General features: G+C 39.4%; 1 protein-coding gene across 1 annotated transcript; it reads right to left on the bottom strand.

Moving 5' to 3' along the window:
- Positions 1-6736: 6736 nt before the first annotated feature.
- On the bottom strand, positions 6737-13393 carry LOC118800346 (inner centromere protein A-like). Its single transcript, XM_036560545.1, has 4 exons — positions 13195-13393; positions 11647-12315; positions 7516-9116; positions 6737-6802 (listed from the first exon to the last, which is right to left on the bottom strand). The coding sequence occupies exons 1-4, from the start codon at positions 13391-13393 to the stop codon at positions 6737-6739; spliced, it is 2535 nt and encodes an 844-aa protein (XP_036416438.1).
- Positions 13394-20978: the final 7585 nt, after the last annotated feature.

The raw sequence follows: 20978 nt of genomic DNA, 5'->3' as shown, positions 1-20978 counted from the left end.
TGCCGTGTCTAGAAGTCTTCTCTCCCGTTGCCCTCTCGGTGCACTCTGCCACTCGGCCCGTTTGGTAAGTGAGTATCCCCTCCTTTGGCAGGTGCTGTCCGATGGCTCTGTTGTGGACGTAGGGCCAGTGAGGTCGGCAATATGGCCAGGTGGCTGATGTTCTGTTTTGGAATACTTGCTTTGAATCTCCCAATCATGGTACTTCAGTATACATCAACAGACTTACGTAGCTGGAACTGCCGTTTACACCTTGATTCGGAGATTTACAATTACTGTAAATCACTTGAAATAGCTAGGCGTCCTCGCTACGTCCACCGCTGAAGTAGGATCAGCCGGACATTCCGCTACAACATTTCCTTAGCGTCGACAATACCATTGATGTGGTTATCTACACCGTGCAACCCTCTACCTGCATTGGCCACCGCGGGCAGGAAACAGATACGAATCGCGAGGACACTAGTAGCATGGCCTTACTAAACTGCCGTTCGTTGTCAAGAAAATCGCTACTTCTTCGGCAAAATATGCTTGAAAATAACTTTGATTCGTTATTTCTCACCGAAACGTGGCAGACACCAAATGACTTCAAACACCTGAACTCACTGGCTTCTCCCGGCTTTAACTACCTACCTGGTTTCCGTCCCTTGCATAGTACAGAGACTGCACTTCTTAGAGTTACTAATGATCTTCTACGTGTAGCTGATACAGGAGCTGTTGATACTTCTTGATTTTAGCTCCGCCTTCGACACCATATCTCATGATCTATTACTCTCTCGTATGCGCAGCATTGGTTTTACTGGATCCGCCCTTTCCTGGTTTTCCTCTTATCTCAGTGTTGTGACTAAGGGTGTTCCACAGGGCTCAGTTTTAGGTCCATTGCTCTTCACCATTTACATGCTGCCACTTGGGCAAATAATACACCTTCATGGTTTAAGTTTTCATTGCTACGCAGACGACACTCAGATCTATGTTAGCGTTAGCCCTGTTCAGTCTACACCACCACCTGCTCTATCTGACTGTATCCATGACGAGTTCATGGATGAGTTTGAACTTTTTAAAACTGAATGCTAGCAAAACTGAGTTGGTTTTAATTGGCTCATAGTCGATGATATCTAGCTCATCTGTCCTTGCCCGCAATATTTCTCGCCTCCGACTATTTCTCAGCCAAGCTGATGTAGAAACAGTTGTGCATGCATTAGAGACATCTAGGCTGGACTACTGCAATGTTCTTTTTTCTGGCCTCCCTGTCAAAACCCTCACTAGGTTACAGTATGTTCAAAATGGCACTGCTAGGATCGTCACCTTTTCTAAAAAGAATGACCACATCACCCCTGTTCTTCAGAGTCTTCACTGGTTGCCCATTACATTCCGTATTCAGTACAAAGTTCTCCCTAAAACATATAAAGCTCTGCACAGTCTGGATCCTCAATACTTGGCAGAGCTTCTTCATCTATATGTCCCATTCCGTACCTTGAGATCACAAAATCTAGGCCTACTTCATGTTCCTAGATTTAAATTGGCTTCTATGGGTGGTCAATCATTTAATGTAGTAGCTCCCAAGTTATGGAATACTCTCCCACAGTCTATTCGGGATGCAACCTCTCTGTCTTCATTTAAATCTCTGTTAAAGAGGTACTTGTTTTCACTGTGTTATCGTTGTTCCATTTATACTTGAATGTTTACTTGTATTCTCCTTTTGTTTAATGTGGTGTTGTTTAATGTGTTGATGCTCTTTGATTGTAAAGCATCCTTGAGCTTGGAAAAGGCGCTATATAAATAAAAGTGATGATGATGATAATGAAGATATCTACAGTGAACTGTATCTGACTGTGTGCGAGTGGCACAATGACCACTCTAAGATCGTCATCTTCAGCTTTAAGTGAAAACCTCTTAGATTCCCTGCTGTATGCACTAGCTAAATCAGTGGTTTCAAGCACTGTAACTTTTTCTTGATGTCATATAAAGAATGTCGACACACTTTAGGCTCATAAACCGCAGTAATGTAAGAGCATTAAAAACATTGTGTGAATTATTACGTATGTGCAGACCACTGAGCTGGACCTCCACCCATCTGATTCTGTAAAGATAGATAAATACAGCTCTTCTATTAGTTCTTTTTTAGAATATTTGGGAATATTGCAAATATATTGGTTCTTTTGCTAATTTATTTAATTATTATTTTGTTCCCTTGAATGTGTGAATCAGTACACGCAGCAGCAGTTCAGCATGATGAACATGATGATGAGTGATGAGAATAACAGAGACATTTACATCACCATCGCCTCCATGCCCCCTGCCAAGCCCTGCCAGCAGTGCTGCCCTGTACCTACTGCATCTACTATACGCACAGGTACTCATATGGTACTCCTAGGGGTGGATGATATGGCAAAAATACCATGATATTCACAATACTTCAGGACATTTTCACAACACATTTAGATTTTCTGAGATTTCATCTGACAAAGAAAAATCTGTAGTGCCACATATAAAATACTATAATAAAGCTACAACTACAGTTATTTTGTTCAATATTTCACAATAAAATATTTCGGATTTCTGCAATAAAATAAACACGACTAATTATGCTTTCTTTGTCTGTGTTCAAGTAGTAATGATAGCCAAGATATGCTTATTTTTCGTGATAACGATAAAATGTCATATTGCTCATTCCCAGCTACTCTACATGCAGATATGCACAGTTTGATGATTTGGTGTGGTATTGATCTCTCTCTCTCTCGCTCTCTCTCTCTCTCCAGGAGGAGAGTGTTTGGAGCACGGTTATGTACTGAACGCGCGTTATCAGGTGGTCTATCCGTTCCCCACCTTCCAGCCAGCTCTACAACTGAAGAAGGATCGGGTCATCCTTCTTAACACCAGCTACTCACTGGTGGCCTGTGCCATCTCCCTCTGCTCTGGTGAGGAGCTCTGTCTGTGTGTCTTGCTCTCTCCCTTCAGTTTTATGACTGTATTTGTGAGTGTGAAAGGAAAGCCTAAAAGAAACTGCAGAATGCTTGCTTGTTTCCTTTGACATCATAAGGAGTTTTTTGTCCCTTTGCTGCAGAAACAGCCTCTACTCTTTTTGGGAAGGCTTTACGCCAGATGTTGAAACATTTGTTCTGGGATTTGATTCTGTTCAGTTGAAAGTGTTCAGTGAAACTTTATGATTTCATCTCATCCAAAACATGTTCAGTTGAGCTTCATCTTCCCAGAGGTGTTCAGTGGAGCTTTGTCATTGCAAATTATCCCAAAGGCAATTGCCTTCAGTTCAGTGGAGCTTTGTCAAAGCAGTTTCCAAGGCATTCCAGGGGCATTGAGAGGAGCTTTGTCACTGCAACTCAACCCAGCAATGTTCAGTTGAGCTCCGTCACTCCGGCTCATCACAAAGGTGTTTGACCAAACTTCATCACTCTTTCCATCAAGTGCATAAAAGCTAAATAAAACAAGTGTCACTATTGCCTTATGGACAGATACTAATCTCAGAAATACAGGCGTTCATATCACTCACCACAGCAAGGTGTGTCACTTTGTCATAGTTGCCAAGATTGAATTCAAGGATTTGTTGGAGATCACCAAACACTCAACAATGTAGGAGTCCAAGCTGAATTAAGGAAATAAAAGCTTTGTGACAAATTCTTTCACAGCTGTCAGAGTACAGTAATGTCAGCTAACGTCTACAAAGTGATGATTGATTTTTAACTGTTCTCTGATCCTGCAGCCTCGTTCTCCTACAGCCGTGTTCGGCCATTTCTTTCAAAACCTTTTTGAACACGGAGCGATTGCGATACATCTTGTCTAATTTTTGTGCAGAAACATCAGCCTAAATATTTACGAGGCCTCAGCAGCGCAAAATGATGGCGAATATCGAGCTGGACTGACATAAAGTCGCATGAAATTCGATCTGGCTGTTCAGACTGAGACACATTGCCATATGGACACGTATCAGATTTTAGTACCACATATGAAAGCGCCTCAAATCGGGATTGAAAATGTCGGATTCAGTGTGTTTATCTGTTCACACTGACACAGTTAACACATCTGTGTCACATATGAGGAAAAAGATCAGGTTTGGGCCACTTTTACCTGCTGTGTGAACAAAGCCTTAATGTGTTGATGGCAGTTCAACCCTCTGCATCAACTTCTGCCACTAATAAAACTGCAAGCAAAGCGATTGAATTACAAATGAGAAGCTGAGAGAGAAAAATAAGGCGGTTCTGCCACTAATAAAACTGCAAGCAAAGCGATTGAATTACAAATGAGAAGCTGAGAGAGAAAAATAAGGCGGTGCTGAAAAAAAATCTTTTATTCCCAGGCAGTGCTCAGGTTATTAGAGGTAGGAATCTCTAGGCACCTCACAACTCTGTGTCAATGCAGGGTGCCAAACTGTGATTCATTTTTTCATACCATAATGTAGGCTAGAGACATATATACTCTTCAACTTGACTTAATGAAAATCGTATATAAAAAAGTAACAACATTTTTTGAAAGCAGCTACAATGAGCGTGAAGTAGTTAACACGTACATTTGTGGCTGTTTCTTCCCTTTAAATGAGGTACAAAAAGTGACTTGTGTGCTAAAAACTCCCCCTGCTGGAGAGAAACCTAAAAACTTAAGACTGCAACACATACACTATATTGTATTGTATTTGCTCATCTGCCTTCACATGCATATGAACTTCAGTGACATCCTATTCATAATCCATGGGGTTTAATATAATGTCGGCCCACCCTTTGCAGCTATAACAGCTTCAGCTCTTCTGGGAAGGCTTTCCACAAGGTTTAGGAGTGTGTTTATGGGAATTTTTGACCATTCTTCCAGAAGCGCATTTGTGATGTCCGACATTGATGTTGGACGAGAAAGCCTGGCTCGCAGTCTCCGCTCCCAAAAACACCTCATCCCAAAGGTGTTCTGTCGGGTTGAGGTCAGGACTCTGTGCAGGCCAGTCGAGTTCTTCCACACCAAACTCGCTCATCCATGCTTTATGGACCTTGCTTTGAGCACTGGTGGGCAGTCATGTTGGAACAGGAAGGGGCCGTCCCCAAGTTGGGAGCGTGAAATTGTCCAAAATCTCTTGGTCTGCTGAAGCATTAAGAGTTCCTTTCACTGGAACTAAGGGGCCGAGCCCAACTCCTGAAAAACAACCCCACACCATAATCCCCTTCCACCAAACTTTACACTTGGCCCAAAGCAGTCAGACAGACCCAGACTCGTCCATCGGATTGCCAGACGGAGAAGCGTGATTGGTCACTCCAGAGAACACGTCTCCACTGCTCTAGAGTCCAGTGGTGGCGCTTTACACCACTGCATTCGATGTAAGGCTTGGATGCAGCTGCTCGGCCATGGAAACCCATTCCATGAAGCTCTCTACGCTGTTCTTGAGTTAATCTGAAGGCCACATGAAGTTTGGAGGTCTGTAGCGATTGACTGCAGAAAGTTGCCAACCTCTGTGCACTATGCGCCTCAGCATCCACTGACCCCACTCTGACGTTGCTGACATTCTCAGTCGCTTCCTATTTGTTATAATACCACTGACGGTTGACTGTGGAATATTTAGTAGCGAGGAAATTTCACAACTGGACTTGTTGCACTGAGCTCCTGAGAGCGACCCATTCTTTCACAAATGTTTGGTGACTGAATACTTTTGGAAATATAGTGTGTGTGTGTGTGTGTGTGTGTGTGTGTATGTATGTATGTATGTATTTATGTATATATATGAATGTGTGTGTGTGTGTGTGTGTGTGTGTGTGTGTGTGTGTGTGTGAAATAAAGGTTCATATCAACTATTGGGAAGCAAATGGCCATTGATAAGTAAAAAGCGCATTTAGTCGTTTTAGATAAGAAAGGAAAGTAGTGGAAGTCCGCTCAGTCCATTGAAACAAACTGTCCCTTATTTCTCATCAAGCTGTCTTAAAACACTAAGCATGAAACCTCAGCGTGTTCTCCAAAAGAAAGTCACCGCTGCCTTGCAAACATACAGTGGTCAGGCTGGTTGCTAAGGGCAATAAAAGGGGAAATGCCCCATTAGAATCATGGTAACCTTCTAGAATGCTCTTTCCTGCTCTTCGCCAGTTAATACTAGGAATTTTCACGAGCTTTGGATGTCCTGACCAGGGTTGGGTAGTAACAGAATACATGTAACGGCGTTATTAGGATACAAAAACTGTGACTGTAATCCGGTACAGTTACAGAAAACAGACAGTAATCAGATTACAGGTACATACAGAGCCCTGCTGATGACATCCCAAATAAGTAAAAAGATATCGTGGTCATAATATAGTAAGGTGTGGGTACAAGATAATACCCACACCTTATTATAGCCACAACTTTGTAAACTCCAGCAGCACTGGTGTGTCTGATCCACTCGTACCAGCACAACACACACTAACACACCACCACCACATCAGTGTTACTGCAGAGAATGATCCACCACCCAAATAGTACCTGCTCTGTGAGGGTCCATGGGGGTTCTGACCACTGAAGAACAGGGTAAATGGGGGGCTAACAAAGTATGCAGAGAAACAGATGGACTACAGTCTGTAATTGTAGAACTACAAAGTGCACCTATATAGTAAGCGGAGCTGATAAAATAAACAATGAGCGTAGAAATGGTCATAATGTTATGCCTGATCTGTGTATATTTTTACATAGTTAAAATGACTCAACAGTTTGGATGAGAGACCTAGATACAAAGAAGATGATAAACCAAATTAAGCTCCTGCCATCATGAAGTGAATTCAGAGTATCACTGCAGGGCTGTGGCCTGGAAGGCCCTGCGTTTGACACACCTGAAGTAATAGTTCAGAAGGCACTGATTGTGGAGTTGAGTATTATAAAAGTGTGTTTGAGTAAAACACGGGCAACATTTACAATAAATCCATTGCTTCTTTACTAAAGGACTGTGATCATACAATGCGGAGATACACACATACCCATAGTGCTGATAACCCTAAATGAGCTAAAATGCTATTTAAACTAAACAGCAAGCTTAGCACCATTAAAACATTGACAACATTAGTGACATTAAATCATCTTACTCAGACTCAGACACAGCCAAAGTACAGATGAAATATAAAAATAGTGGAAAGAATTTTACAAACAGTTTACTGCCTTTTAAGAAGTATCATCATTTATCATAATCATGTTTTACAGCAAGTCTCACTGAGTGACACACCTTGACCACCATGACCTTTTAAGTTCTTCTCGTAGTTTCTTAATTTCCTCAGTATTTTCAGCCTTGGTGCTTTTAAACAGATTCTTCAGAACTTCATACTGTTTCTGATACTCTTTAATCAGCTCGTGGAAGTGTTTTTCTTTTTCATCATTGAACTCGTTTAACTGCTCAGCCTGCTTTCTGGCTTCATCTTCATATTTATTTTTCATCTCTTCCATTTTCTGATCATAGTTCTTTTTCATTTCCTCACATTCCTTCTCCTCTCTCTCTCTTCTTGCTGTGTTTTCTCTCTCTCTCCTCTTAATCTCCTCTCGACATTCTCTCTCTATCTCCTTTTTAAGTTTCTGCACTCTTCGCGTCTCTTCTTTTCTTCTTTCATCGTCCTCACGACTTCTTCTCTCCCACTCTTCCGTTCTCATTTTCTCCAGCTGCTCATACTGCTCTTTCATTTGTGCTTCCATTGCATGTTTCTTTTCCTCGTACTCTCTCTCTTTTCTCTCACTCTCTTTTCTCTCTGCTTCCCTCCAACGTTGTTTCTCCTCCTCTCTCTGACGTCGTTCTCCTTCCGTCTTCTTTTCAAATTCCTCTCTCAGTCTGTCTTGTTCTTCTTCTTTTGCTCTTAGCTCTTCTGCATGTCTCTGTTTTCTTAGCCGGTCCTCTTCCTCTCGTCTTTTCATCTCTCTTCTCTTTTCTCCTTCCCATTCCCTCTGTCTACGCTTTAGGTCCTCTTGTATCTCTTTTTTCTCATGTTCAGCCTCTTTTATTTTCCTCTCCCAATTGTGCCTCTCGTTCTCTTCCTCTTGTCTCCTTTTGTCCTCTTCCAGATCTCTCCTTTTACGCTCTTCCTCCTGTCTCTTTCTCAGCTCCTCCATGGCATGCTTCTGTTGATTCATGAGAATTTCTTTGTCTTGTTTGTATCTCTCTTCTCTCTTTTTATCCTCCTCCTCTCTGTCTCTTAACTGTTTTTCAAATTCCGCTCTCTGCTTTTGGTTCTCTTTTTCTAACTCATTAATTCTGTTTTGCCATTTCCTTGTTTGTATCTTTTCTTCTTCTAACCTCATCTTGTTCTCCATCTCCTGTTTCTTCTTCTCTTGTTCATTTTTTTCTTCAAACTCTTGTTTGAGGGTTTCCATCTTTTCTCTGAACTTCCTCTCCATTTGGCGCTTTTCTTCATCAGCCTTTTGTTTTTCTTTCTCTCGTCTTTTCTTCATCTCTTCCATTTCTTCACTGTATTTGTTTTTCAGTTTCTCCTTTTCAGCCTCGATCTCTCGCTCTTTCTCTCTCAGAATTTCTTCAATTCTCTTTTTGATGGACATTTCCGCCTCTTCAAACATGCTGTTTGTGAAGTGCTGACTTGATGTGTTTGAGTTTATAATCATTTCTATCTGTCCTAAAAGTTCAGAAACTTGGGTGCGGTTTTCTTTTTCTTTGTTGTTAAATACTATATATCTGTTTCCACAGTCTCTGAGCAGCTTGTTGATTTGTTCAATGTTACTTTCCTCAATGACTTGTTCTATTGACTTATTTCCCAGCTTATCTCCTCTGGTGAACAGCACTATGCTAAACATAGCAGCCTTTGGACCAAATGTCATTTTTATCAGCTCTAAAGTCTCTAATTCTTCTTTGGTGAATCTTCCCAAACTCAGCACAATGAGGAAAGCGTGGGGTCCGGGTGCTAACAGTGAGAAGCACTTCACAATTTCTTGCTGTACGTCTTCATTTGATAGTTTGGTGTCAAAGAGGCCTGGAGTGTCAACAACAGCGACTGACCTTCCCTCAACATCACCAACTCCTTTCTGGCAAACCTTTGTCACAGAACCCATACTCATTTCACTTTTAAATTCATCTCTTCCAAGGATGGTGTTTCCTGTCGCACTCTTTCCACTTCCTGTTTTTCCAATCAGTACCACCCTTAAGGAGCTGGAAACCTGTGGTTCATCTTTATCTTCACCTGAAAATGACATTAGTACAAGTTACACATTATTTTGGTAAGATCAACTCAATAATCACAATTTTGTCTTATAAAATTAAGATTTTTACAGTTTTGTTTGATATTTGCTGATACCTCTCAGTCTCGCATACACATATGTCTCCAGTGTAATTGATTTTCCCTGGTCCTGACTGTATTCGAGACTCTGTGTTGTAGTTTGTGAGACGTGTGTCTAAATGTAGTTTTAAACCACTGAACAACCAACAGTCCAAAGAGATTCGCCTGCAGTCCAATCTCAGAATCCTAACATTTCTCTCCCTTCTATCTATCTAATTTGTCACACTACTATACTCTACTAACAACTCTCTTCTTTTCTGCTTATACACAATACAGATTACTTCTAAAATAAAATCTTTAGTGGCAAATAACTAAGCAAAATTTTCGTAACATTACCAAAGTAACAAAACCTTTGCATTAGTCCAGGTGAACTTAACCCCTTTCTTCGGAAGGTTTGTCAAAGGTGCTGCCACAGCAGCTAAATGTGGAACAAACTGCCTGTAGAATCCACACATGCCCAACACCCATATCAGCTGTCTGTAAGATTTTGGTACTGGTCTTGTCTATAATGGCTTAAATCTTAGCAAATTTCAGTGTTACCTTCCCTCGCCCAACCTGGGGACCCAAATGAATGACCACTACCGACTTTACACTTCAAACTGACTGCAAATCCGGTTTGCTGTAACTTTTGAGCAACTGCTGTAAATGATGTATCTGTTCTTGCTTAAGGTCAGTGTGGATGACCACATCATCAATGCAAATAACCACCAAATAACCATCATCTGATTCATCAGCCTTTGAGGGGTTGCTGATGCATTCTTTATGCCAAAAGGAAGATCCTTGAGAACATATAACGAATCAGGAGTCACAGACAGTGGAATGACACTGACACTGAGCTCTACCAATATGATCTATGCAATCCTTTAACTAAGGAATAAGAAAAGCATCTTGGAAATTTGATTCACCCTCTGGTAGTCTATACACAAGTTGTCTAGTGTCTAATTCTTAGAACTCTGGGGCAATTCTGTGTAATCTTTTGCTATTTTGGTCAATAACAATTATAAAGTATTTGAATGATAGTCACATATGCCATGTCTTATTTTCAGGAGATGCTGGGCTACCCAGATATGGTTTTATTGGGCTAGTAAATGCTAACAGAATTTTGATTATGAATTTGGCTAATTTTTTATCAAAAATTTACCTAGTGCCTGCAAAATTTGGTAATTTTTTGCTTGTACAGATCTTGAAGTGTCACCTCTGATATCTTATGAGAAATTGCTAATCTAGAGTGTCTGTGAGCTGAAAATGTTCAAATTTTGATGATGGTTCATTTTATTGCTTATTAGTGAGTAAACATATACGATTACCAAACGGTGGCCATGTTTTTAATGTTTTTAATTAATTTTCTTTCATCCTGGATTCATGCTGAGTGCTAAAACTCTGACACACAGCAAGACAGGCTTTATTTTTTATTTCAAAAATGGGAAATGTGTTAACATTAACTGACTAGTAGCTAGTTAAACTATATCTAGTAACTAGTTAATAGTTGCATTTATACCCAGTTAATATTTTATCTCAGTGAAGTCATCAAACTGAAACCAAAATCCAATTTGATTTGTGATTCACACATTTACTGAGTTGCTAGTTCATCTGGTGCGCAAATTTAGTACCAAGATGTGCTTCCTTTGGCCTTCAGAACGCCTGGGCATGGATTCTACACAATGCTGGATGTGTTGTGCAGGTATGTGGCGACATGTAGAAATGACTGCATTGTGCAGATGCTGCAGACTTCATTGTGCGGATGCATGCTCAATAGGATTTGGGGACTGTAAAGTCCACTGAAGCAATAAACACTTTATCTTGATTCTGAAACCATTTGGTTATAATACATGCCTTTTGACATGGTGTGCTGTTGTGCTCAAAGCTCCCATCCAAGTGTGGCTAAATCAGATACCTGTAGAACTTAAGGTTAAAGGCATGCATATCTTTACTGTCCTTCAAACCAGACTTCTGCTTGTCTCCAGAGAGTCTGCTTTCTGTTTTGTGGTGTGTGGTAGTAGGCATTTGATAAAATAGTACTACACCAAAGATACACATGAAAACAAAGTGCTGGCTCAGCAGCTGGGAAATGACAGCTTCAAATAACATTTTTTGAATTACATAAAGTTGGGACACTATTGATCCAAAAGCCTTACTGCTGTCAGCAGAGCAGGCATGTGTCTGCTACTGGCGACTAACATTTAGCTTGATACACAAAAGTTTAGTTTTTAATGTACAGTGTAGTTTGTTTATTCTCATTGTCACCAACTTGTACTTAATGGACCTTTTTGACTGGAATTTAAATGCATGTAAATGTGGTCTCTGATTTTTTGCACAGTACTTTCTAAGACTTGGTACAAAAACAGGGCTTTAAAAGTCATATGATTTATTAAAATGTATTAAATCTATTGTTCTCTTACTTTAAGGGTTGATCTGAAAAACTCAAAGTGCTTACCTTCTGGCTGGAGCTTCCTCTTTAACTCCTGGATTTCTTTCTCTTTTTCGCTCAGTTTTTCCTGTAGTTCACACCTAACTCTCTTCTCTTGAGCTTTTACGTACATGTAAAGAGAATATGGCTGTATTTCTGTCTTTTTCTCAATTTCATCCAACAGTTTTCCAGTTGTTTGTTGTTGCTTGTTTTTTCCTGTTTTTGTTTCTACTAATATATGTTTACGTTTACACATGGCAAGAAAGTTCTTTATGTCGGTGTTGTGTTCTATAAAATCTTTTTCAGCTGTACTGTCAGGCTGCTGCTCTGTAAAGAGAACTATTAAATGATTGTTGACACTGGAGCTGAAAATGTTCTGGATCTTCTCCATTTCTCCTTTGTCTTCATCAGTGAGGGGACCAACTGGAATGATGAGGAGGAACGCATGGACTCCTGGATCACACAGAGAGAAACAGCGGAGAGCCTCTCGCATCACTTCCTCCTCTGAGTGAGGTGTGTTGTAGAGAGCCGGCATCTCCACCAGGGTGATCGAGCGTCTAGACACCGCTCCATCTCTCCTCACGCACTCTGAGCTGGGCTCTGGTCTGCGCTTATTTGGGCCCAGAATGAGATCTGATACTGAGGCCTTCAGTGCTCCATCCCTGCCACACAACACCAAGTTCAACCTCTGAGGCACTGAAGAGAAACAAAAGGTTTAGAAATTTACACTAAAGAGGTACATGAAAATAAGTCACAGCAAAACATGAATCACGTTAAGATGTAAATAAGATGTAAAAAAAAAATGAGGATATAAATAATTCAATACTTGTAATAAAAACATTTAACTTGATTAATTCATAATCTTATAAATGAGTTGAGAAACATTTAACTTATATAATTGACTAGAACTCACCCTTACTGTCATGTTGTCTTCCAAAACGAGAGAATGGATTCCAAGATCTTTCTGCTGTTTTTGGAATATTAATGTCAGTGACCAAAACCACTGTTATCATGAGTGTTGCAGTCTGATTATCACACACTATAACACTGGTAAAATTCTAATATCTTGTTTATTGTAATTGTTTTGGATAATTTGGTGAATTTAAAATCATTTCATAAAATTGCGCTTACATGTTTCCCTCTGTCTGCTCTCTTTTTGTAGAATATTTTTGCCCACCATTTGTTCAGGTTTCTGCGTTGCTGTTTGTTGCTGCTGCTGTTGTTCTATTGGAGCCATCACAAAATCCTCCCACTTAACATGATTCTCTCCATTCTCTTCAATCATCTTCTCCATCATCTCCACAAGAGCAGAAGGACTGCTTTCACTTCTTAAGTCAAAATGCCACTTAATACATTCTATAATCTTATCAGAGACGCTCTGTTCATCTGGATTTACACTGCTGCCTAACTTTGTTGTCAGTACCATGGTGTATTTAAGGGCATCATCAGATAAATATCTGAAGATGTTATTCAGTTGGTTTCTGTCTGCCTCAGTGAAGTCTTCTGGCTGTATGACCAGCATTATAATGTGAGGTCCAGGATCACAAAGAGACATGCACTGTTTCACTCTCTCACTCAGCTCCTCATCAGAGAGTCCAGTATCAAACAGGTGAGTTGTGTTGATGAGTATGATGTCTCTTTCTTCCATTTTTTCTCTGGCTCCCTCACTGTGCTGCTCTAGTGAACAAGGAGGAGCTTCAGCATCAAACATGACTCTTCTCAGGATGAAGTTTTCCACGCTTCTGTTTTCCTGGCTGGTCTTCCCCAGCAGCATAATCCTTACTGCATTATGAAATTGAAAAATATATAAATTAAAAATATATTACTCTTCTTGCTTATTATAACATGCCATGGTTCAGTCTCATTATTAGTTTTCTCTAATTTCTTTTTCTATCAGTATCAATGTTTGTATGCAACCAATTCATGATTCATTCACTTCATGAAAAAACTTGTCTAAGGTTATTTTTTCAAACATGCAATTTATGTTCATAGAACATTTTTTCCCCAAAGGGCCCGTATTCAACATTTTTTTTGCATGTATATTTTCTTCCCCGATGTCCACTTATGATATTTGTCTTATTTAATATATTTAAAAAATTTACGTCATTTTTACATGACCAATTTCCAACTTTAAACTTTACCCCTTAAATTGAACAGGCTGTTTTTGTTACGATATCTTTAAGACCGATATATGTAAATGATCTCTGATCTCTGGAAAGTTTTGAAACTTTAACAATGTTTACATATTGCTTCAAACTTCAAAAAGGGGAAATTTATTTTCTATGATAAGGTACTGATATGATATTTAAAGTATGTTAATCCACTTAACAAGACAAACATGTACTCATCCATTTATACCCATTTCAACCCTCTTAGTTCTGGCAGTCAGATAGGTAGGTAGGTACATAGATACAGAGATAATCTTATTTCCAGATAAGAAAACTGTATTACAGAAACATCCTAAGTTGCCAAAATATCCTAAATATTTTCTTAACTTTAAGATAAACACCAGAGCGTCTTATGTTTTGATCATCTGTTTCTATTGTTGTATGCAGTGATTGGCAGCACAGTTCACTATGATTAACATAATGACGCTACATTAATCTACACTGAAAACGGTGCTTTGACTTGTGAGGTTTTTTTTAAACAGCGTTTTAAAGCCCCGGACACTGCAGACTTGATCTCCACTGTCTCCTCTTATTACTTTCGTGTGTTAATGTTGATTAAAGCTCGTTAGTTACAATATTACAGTGCTGGTGGTGAATAATGAGGAGACAGTGCTGAACGTGTGTCTTTTTATTAGGAGGGGTATCGTTAGCACGCTCGGCTAAAAGCGACTGGGAAATGAAACTGAGACTGTGGAGCAGCGACTGAAAAACAGCACGAAGCGCTGAAACAATATTATTAACTCAGTTTATCGCGCTTTAGTTTTATTTAGACCTTTTTTACCTCAGCAATGGTAGCTAATGTTAGCTGTCTGGCTAACTAACTTGATTACGTGTTTACGTTTCAGCTGTGCGAGTAGTGTCGGTTGCTAGGCAACAGACACGACAGTTGATTGTCGACTTCAATCGAGTAAGTTGGTTAAGATTTCCTAACCTGAGATAAGCTGCTGTGAGATGAGATGAGATTCTTAAATTAAGGTAAGATTTTCTCCTATAATACGAATTTGTGAAAAATCTTATCCTGACCTGTCAGAGCTTAAATTAAGACAAAAAAATAAACCCTGGACCACAACTCACCACACTACTTAGGCCAGGAATAACTCTGACTGTGTCATACCAACTTCTTTCCATGTTTAATGAGTGTGACTCCTACCTGCCTCAGTTTGCGGAACCCAGGCTGTTGTACAAATATGTAAGGTAAAGAAACTATTGTTTTCCAGCAATTTCATCTCTGAGTTCCTCCATTTGTAGTGTTCTGCTGACTTCATTCAGTTAGCTAGTTTCTTTGCTGTAATGCTTTGAGATTATTTATTAAGATCCTGGATCTGTAAGTTTGTGGATATATACAGTGTAGCTTTCTTTGAGGACAATGTAGTCTGTATATCACTTTGCACTAAATAACGATGTAATTTTGTGGAACTTGACTGAAAACCCAGGAGAGCTTCAGCCCATGTGCCTTCAAAGATTTCAACTAAAGGCCCTTTTCCCATGACTCTTTCAGGTGTTGGGCTGGTGGGGCACACAGATGCAAGATCCTTAATAAAAATAAAGGTCCTTCAGGGCTTGATATAATTCAGCATTGGTAATGTCTGAACACAAATCCGTATAATGAATAGAATGAGATTAACCAGAAATTTAGAAATTTAACCAGAGTTGGGTGAGGCAAGAATTTTATTAATATATACAGTGCCATGAAAAAGTATTTCACCCTAAATGGTTTTGGATTCTGATACCAAATGTAATATTAGACAAGGAGAACATGAGGAAACATAGAACATGCTCTTCATTTGAAGAATTGCTTTAATTCAGCCACATTAGAGGGCCTTTGAGCATGAACTGCCTATTCAAAAGGGTTCAATTCAGGACTTTGACTAGGCCACTCCATAACCTTCATTTGTTTTTATTGAATCATTCAGAGGTGAACATGCTCTTGTGCTTCAGCTAATTGTCTTGCTGCATAAGCCAACTGTGTTTAAGCTTCAAATCACAAACTGATGACTGGACCTGCAGGATTTTCTGGTAGAGCGCAGAATTCACAGTTGCATCAGTTATGGCAAGTCTTTCAGGCCCTGAGGCAGCAAAGCATTCCCATACCACAGCCATGTTTCTCGGTTGTATGATGTTCTAATTGTGAAATGGTGTGTTACCCTTATGCCAGATGAAATGGGATCACTGTCTTCCACTTTCGACTCAACAGTTCTCGGGGCCTTTTTTGGCAAAAGTGAGATGAGACTTCATGTTCCTCTTGATTAGCAGTGGTTTCCACCTTGCTGCTCCCCCATGAATACCATTTTGTCCAGTTTCTTTTAATCATGGTATACTGTACAGCTTGTTAAACACTGTTAGTCAGCTTCACATTGCTGGAAAGGTTTTATTTCAGTGATGTTTAGATTCAGCAGTGCTGGTAGTAATCAAGCCTGGGTGGGTCTAGTTTATTTGATGCTAATTATCAACAAGATTTGGTTAACTGAATAATTAATGGGGCAATTATTTGTTCACACAGGGCCGGCTGGTGTTGAGTAATGTGTTTTTCCTTGAATAAATGAAATAATCGCTGAAACACTATTTTGTGTTTATTCGTGTTGTCTTTGCCTTAAATATAAATATAAAATTTTCTTTGAAGATCTGAAATAATTACATGTAACAAATATGCAAAAATAGAATTCAGGAAGGGGGCAAATACATTTTCACTGCAGTGTAGTCTCAATTCCAGAGAATATGAATGCAATGTAACTTACTTTCAGGAGGTGGGCTTAGACTTCTCCTGCTCTGAGACTGTGATGGATCTGTGCCACAAACATAAGTTACACATTATTTTCTGCTGTGCTAATGTTATGTTGTATAATGCATGTATGCACAATATCTATCTGAATAAGTATACAAACATTCCAACATTCCAACCCCAAAATGTGAAATTGTAAATCATCCAACATTAAACTTATACTTCCTTATACTTCCAAGTTCCTTGTGTTCAAAAAGATCAATAGTATTAGTAAAAGATGTCCAAATTTTTGTTTCGCAACTGTTTTACACCAAGACACCCAAATTAATTTGCACTGCATTAGATCTGTGATGTCATTCAAAATAACACATAACCTCCAGTATTCTAACTGCTTTTAAACAACAGTTCTGCAAAGTAACAAAGTAAAACAAATAAGCCCAGATTGTACGAAATGTCATTTAAAATCACCAAATCCTTCTGCCACAAATTATAGTACCCGTTTTGCGTTACACATAGGCTCTCAAGTTTAGTTTTTGTATTGACAGGTTCAGAATTTGATGTAGTCCTGCACTCACTCTCTCCTTCAGAACCAGACCAAATGGATCGCAGGTCAAATATTATCTTAGGCTCTTGGAAGACCTTTGATAGGCCGGCCGCTTCTAAAAAATACTTCATGTGGTAGCAAGTAATTTATCTTGTTTTATTCGACTTAAATATTTTGATTGAAACAATGGTTCGTTCAAAGTATTTTTAATTAGTAAATTTACTTGTTACCATATGAAAAAAGTAACTTTTTTTACCGACAAACCATTCTTACAGTAAAAAATTAGCTGTCGCGTAAAATGAGTGGTTACAGCCAGTGCTGAGTGGAATGATACTTATTTTGAACATCTCTCAACCAATCTGAGTGTGGAAACTTGTATAATGTTGTATGTACAACCCCATTTTTAAAAAAAGTTGGGATGCTGTGAAAAATGTAATTAAAAACAAAATGCAATGATGTGCAAATCATTTAAACCCTATATTTCATTGAAAATAATACAAAGACAACAAATCTAATGTTGAAACTGAGAAATTTTATTTTGAATTTGATGCCAGCAACACGTTCCCAAAAAGTTGGGACAGGGGCAACAAAAGGCTGGTAAAGTTGTGTAATACTAAAAAGACACCTGGTGGTTGGTTGGCAACAGGTCAGTAACATGATTAGGCATAAAAAAGCATCCCAGAGAGGTTGAGTCTTTCAGAAGTAAAGATGATGAGGGGCTCACCACTTTGTGAAAGACTGCACGATAAAATAGTGCAAAAAATCACATTTCTCAACATAAAATAGCAAATAACTTTTTGCTTTTCATCATCTACGGTACATAATAACATTAAAAGATAGAAAAGAAATCTCTGTACGTAAGAGACAAGACCAAAAAACAGTATTTGCTGGCTGTGATCTTTGGGCCCTCAGGCAGCACTGCATTAAAAACAGACATGATTCTCTAGTGGAAATCACTGCATGGGCTCAGGAACACTTCTAAAAACTACTGTCTGTGAAAACAGTTTGTCACTGCATCCACAAATGCAAGTTAAAACTCTATAAAGCAAAGAAGACACCACATAAAAACAAGATCCAGAAATGCTGCCACCTTCTCTGGGCCTGAGCTCATTTAAAATAGACTGAGGTGAAGTGGAAAAGTGTCCTGTGGTCCAACTAATCAATATTTGAAATTCTTTTTGGAAATTATGGACACTGTGTCCACCGAGCTAAAGACCACTCAGCTTGTTATCAGTGCACAGTTCAAAGGCCAGTATTCATGATGGTATAAGGGGGCATTAATGCACATGACATGGGTGATGTGCACATCTGTGATGGCACCATTAATGCTGAATGATATATAAAAGTTTTGGCAACATATGCTGCCATCCAGATACATCTTTTTCAGGAAAGGCCTTACTTATTTCAGCAAAACAGTGTCAAACCACATTCTGCATGTATTACAACAGCATTGCTCTGTATTAAAAGAGTCCTGGTGCTAAACTGGCCTGCCTGCAGTCCAGACCTGTCACCTACTGAAAACATTTGGTGCATTATGAAATGAAAAATATGACAAAGGAGACCCCGAAATGTTGTGCAGCTGAAATCCTGTATCAAACAATTACAAGAAAACATTTCACTTTCAAAACTACAGCAGTGTCTTCTCAGTTCCCAAACGCTTACAGAGTGTTGTTAAAAGAAGAGGTAAAAACACAGTGGTAAACTTGCCCCCGTCCCAACTTTTTTGGAACGTGTTGTTGGCATGAAATTCAAAAAGGGCATATATTTTTCAAAAAACAATAACATTTCTCAGTTTCAACATTTGATATGTTGTCTTTGTAGTATTTTCCTTAAAAAATATGTTTCACATGATTTGCGTATCATTGCATTCTATTTTTATTTACTGCACATTTAATACACAATTACTGTTTATTTGCTGAATAGTAATAAATAAAATGTGACTTGTGCAAAAGCATATTTTATATATAGCACTTTTTCCAATACATTTGGCTAAAATTTGCAGAAAAATATAGTTGAGTGTGTTCTCTGTAGAGGATGTGTTAACATATTTTCACTTGGAAAATCAACAAAACACATAATTTGACTGGGGGTGTCCAATTTTTTTTTTGCTGTATAAATTCTATTTATGACTATTGTTTAATCAGTTGTACTGAAGTGCTAATCAATAAGAATAACTGTTGAAGTGCATTAAATAGTTTGTGTTAGAAAGGGTTAAAGTGTTCACTACACACTAACGCCATTTTAACTTTCAGAAGTGACACAAACTTTGACTGTACTTGCATCTGTCTTTTCCTTTTTAGCTCAATAGTCAGACTAGATTACAATCAGTAATGTACAGTACAGTCAGACAGTTTAGATATGTGTCTCAGCCGGCCTACAGAAGAACAAGGGTTTACTCTGTGAACATGGCCTGTGGCTTCTCTAACTTTCTATATCAATTAAACACATTTAAAGAGGTGAATTAGTAACCTGGGATTCCAGTTAAATATGAATTCAAGCTGTATATACTAAATTATGACCTATACCTATTTTAATTTGGATTCGTATAGTAACTGGATGCTTACCCTTACTTGACGCCATTTCAGGTTAGAGGATGAGCTGGACTCAAAAGTGAAATCAGGAAGTTTCTGTATTAAAAAATCCTCCACCTACAAACACCTGTCATTCCAGTCACACCTAAAGAGGGGAAGGGCTAACCTGTTTCCCCAGTATGCACAAAATCAAAATCAACAAATGAGTGAAATATTCTAGACTATTATTTTCATTTACACTTTTACACAGATCAGTGTTTTCTGGCCTTTGCGTCCCGATTCCTGTAAAATAAGTTGGAGCATGTTTGCGTGTTTCTCGAGTCACACATTATGGCCTGAGATATGGATCTCACGCTGTGCAACATGAGCGACATCTTGCAGTCATATATACTGGTACTACATCATAACAGGTCGTGGCAGAAATTACGTTACAGTGCACTCCAAACATACACTATATGGACAAAAGTATTGGGACACCTACTCACCTACACATTACACCCACAGGATGCTTTTATGACATCCCTTTCTAAATCCATAGGCTTTAATATGGAGTTGGTCCCCCTTTGCAGCTGTAACAGCTTCCACTCTTCTGGGAAGCTTTCTACAAGATTTTTGTCCATTCATCCAGAAGAGCATTTGTGAGGTCAGATTCTGATGTTGGACGAGAGGACCTCGCTCACAATCTTTATTCTAGTTCATCCCAGAGGTGTTTGATGGAGTTTAGGTCAGGGCTCTGTGAGGGCTAGTCAAGTCCCTCCACACCAAACTCACCCAGCCAGGCCTTTATGGACCTTGCTTTGTACACTGGGCTCAGTCATGCTGGAACAGGTATGCTGAAGCATTAAGATTTCCTTTCACTGGAACTAAGGGTTCTAGACTAACCCCTGAAAAACAGCCTCATATCATTATCCCACCTCCACCAAACTCTACAGCTGGCACAGTGCAGTCAGGCAGGTAACGTTCTCCTGGCATTCGCCAAACCCAGACTCGTCCATCAGACTGACAGGTGGAGAAGCATGATTTGTCACTCCACAGAATGCATTTCCACTGCACCAGAGTCAAGTGCCAGCGTGCTTTACACGCCTCCCCCCAACGCTTGGCATTGTGCATTTTGATCTTAGGCTTGTGTGTAGCAGCTCGACCACATAAACCCATTACGTGAAGCTCCTAATATGCAGTTCTTTTGTTCTTTTGCTGATGTTGCTTCCAGAGACAATTTGGAACTTGTTAGCAGTAATCCAGTAATAGATGTCCTCGCAGCACATTATAGCCATCCTGCCCGTTTTCTTTAGGGATTTTATAACTTAGATTTTGGTCTCGTGATGGGGGGAGGGGGTTGTGTGAAAGCCCTGTTTCGCAACGACTGAGAACTCGCGTGCAGACTGCAGGTCACATAG

Source organism: Colossoma macropomum, unplaced genomic scaffold (assembly GCF_904425465.1).
Source record: "Colossoma macropomum unplaced genomic scaffold, Colossoma_macropomum, whole genome shotgun sequence".
In the NCBI taxonomy this organism is placed as follows: Eukaryota; Metazoa; Chordata; class Actinopteri; order Characiformes; family Serrasalmidae; genus Colossoma; species Colossoma macropomum.
Note: the sequence above shows the minus strand (reverse complement) of the source record. Positions and strands in the feature narration are given on the sequence as shown.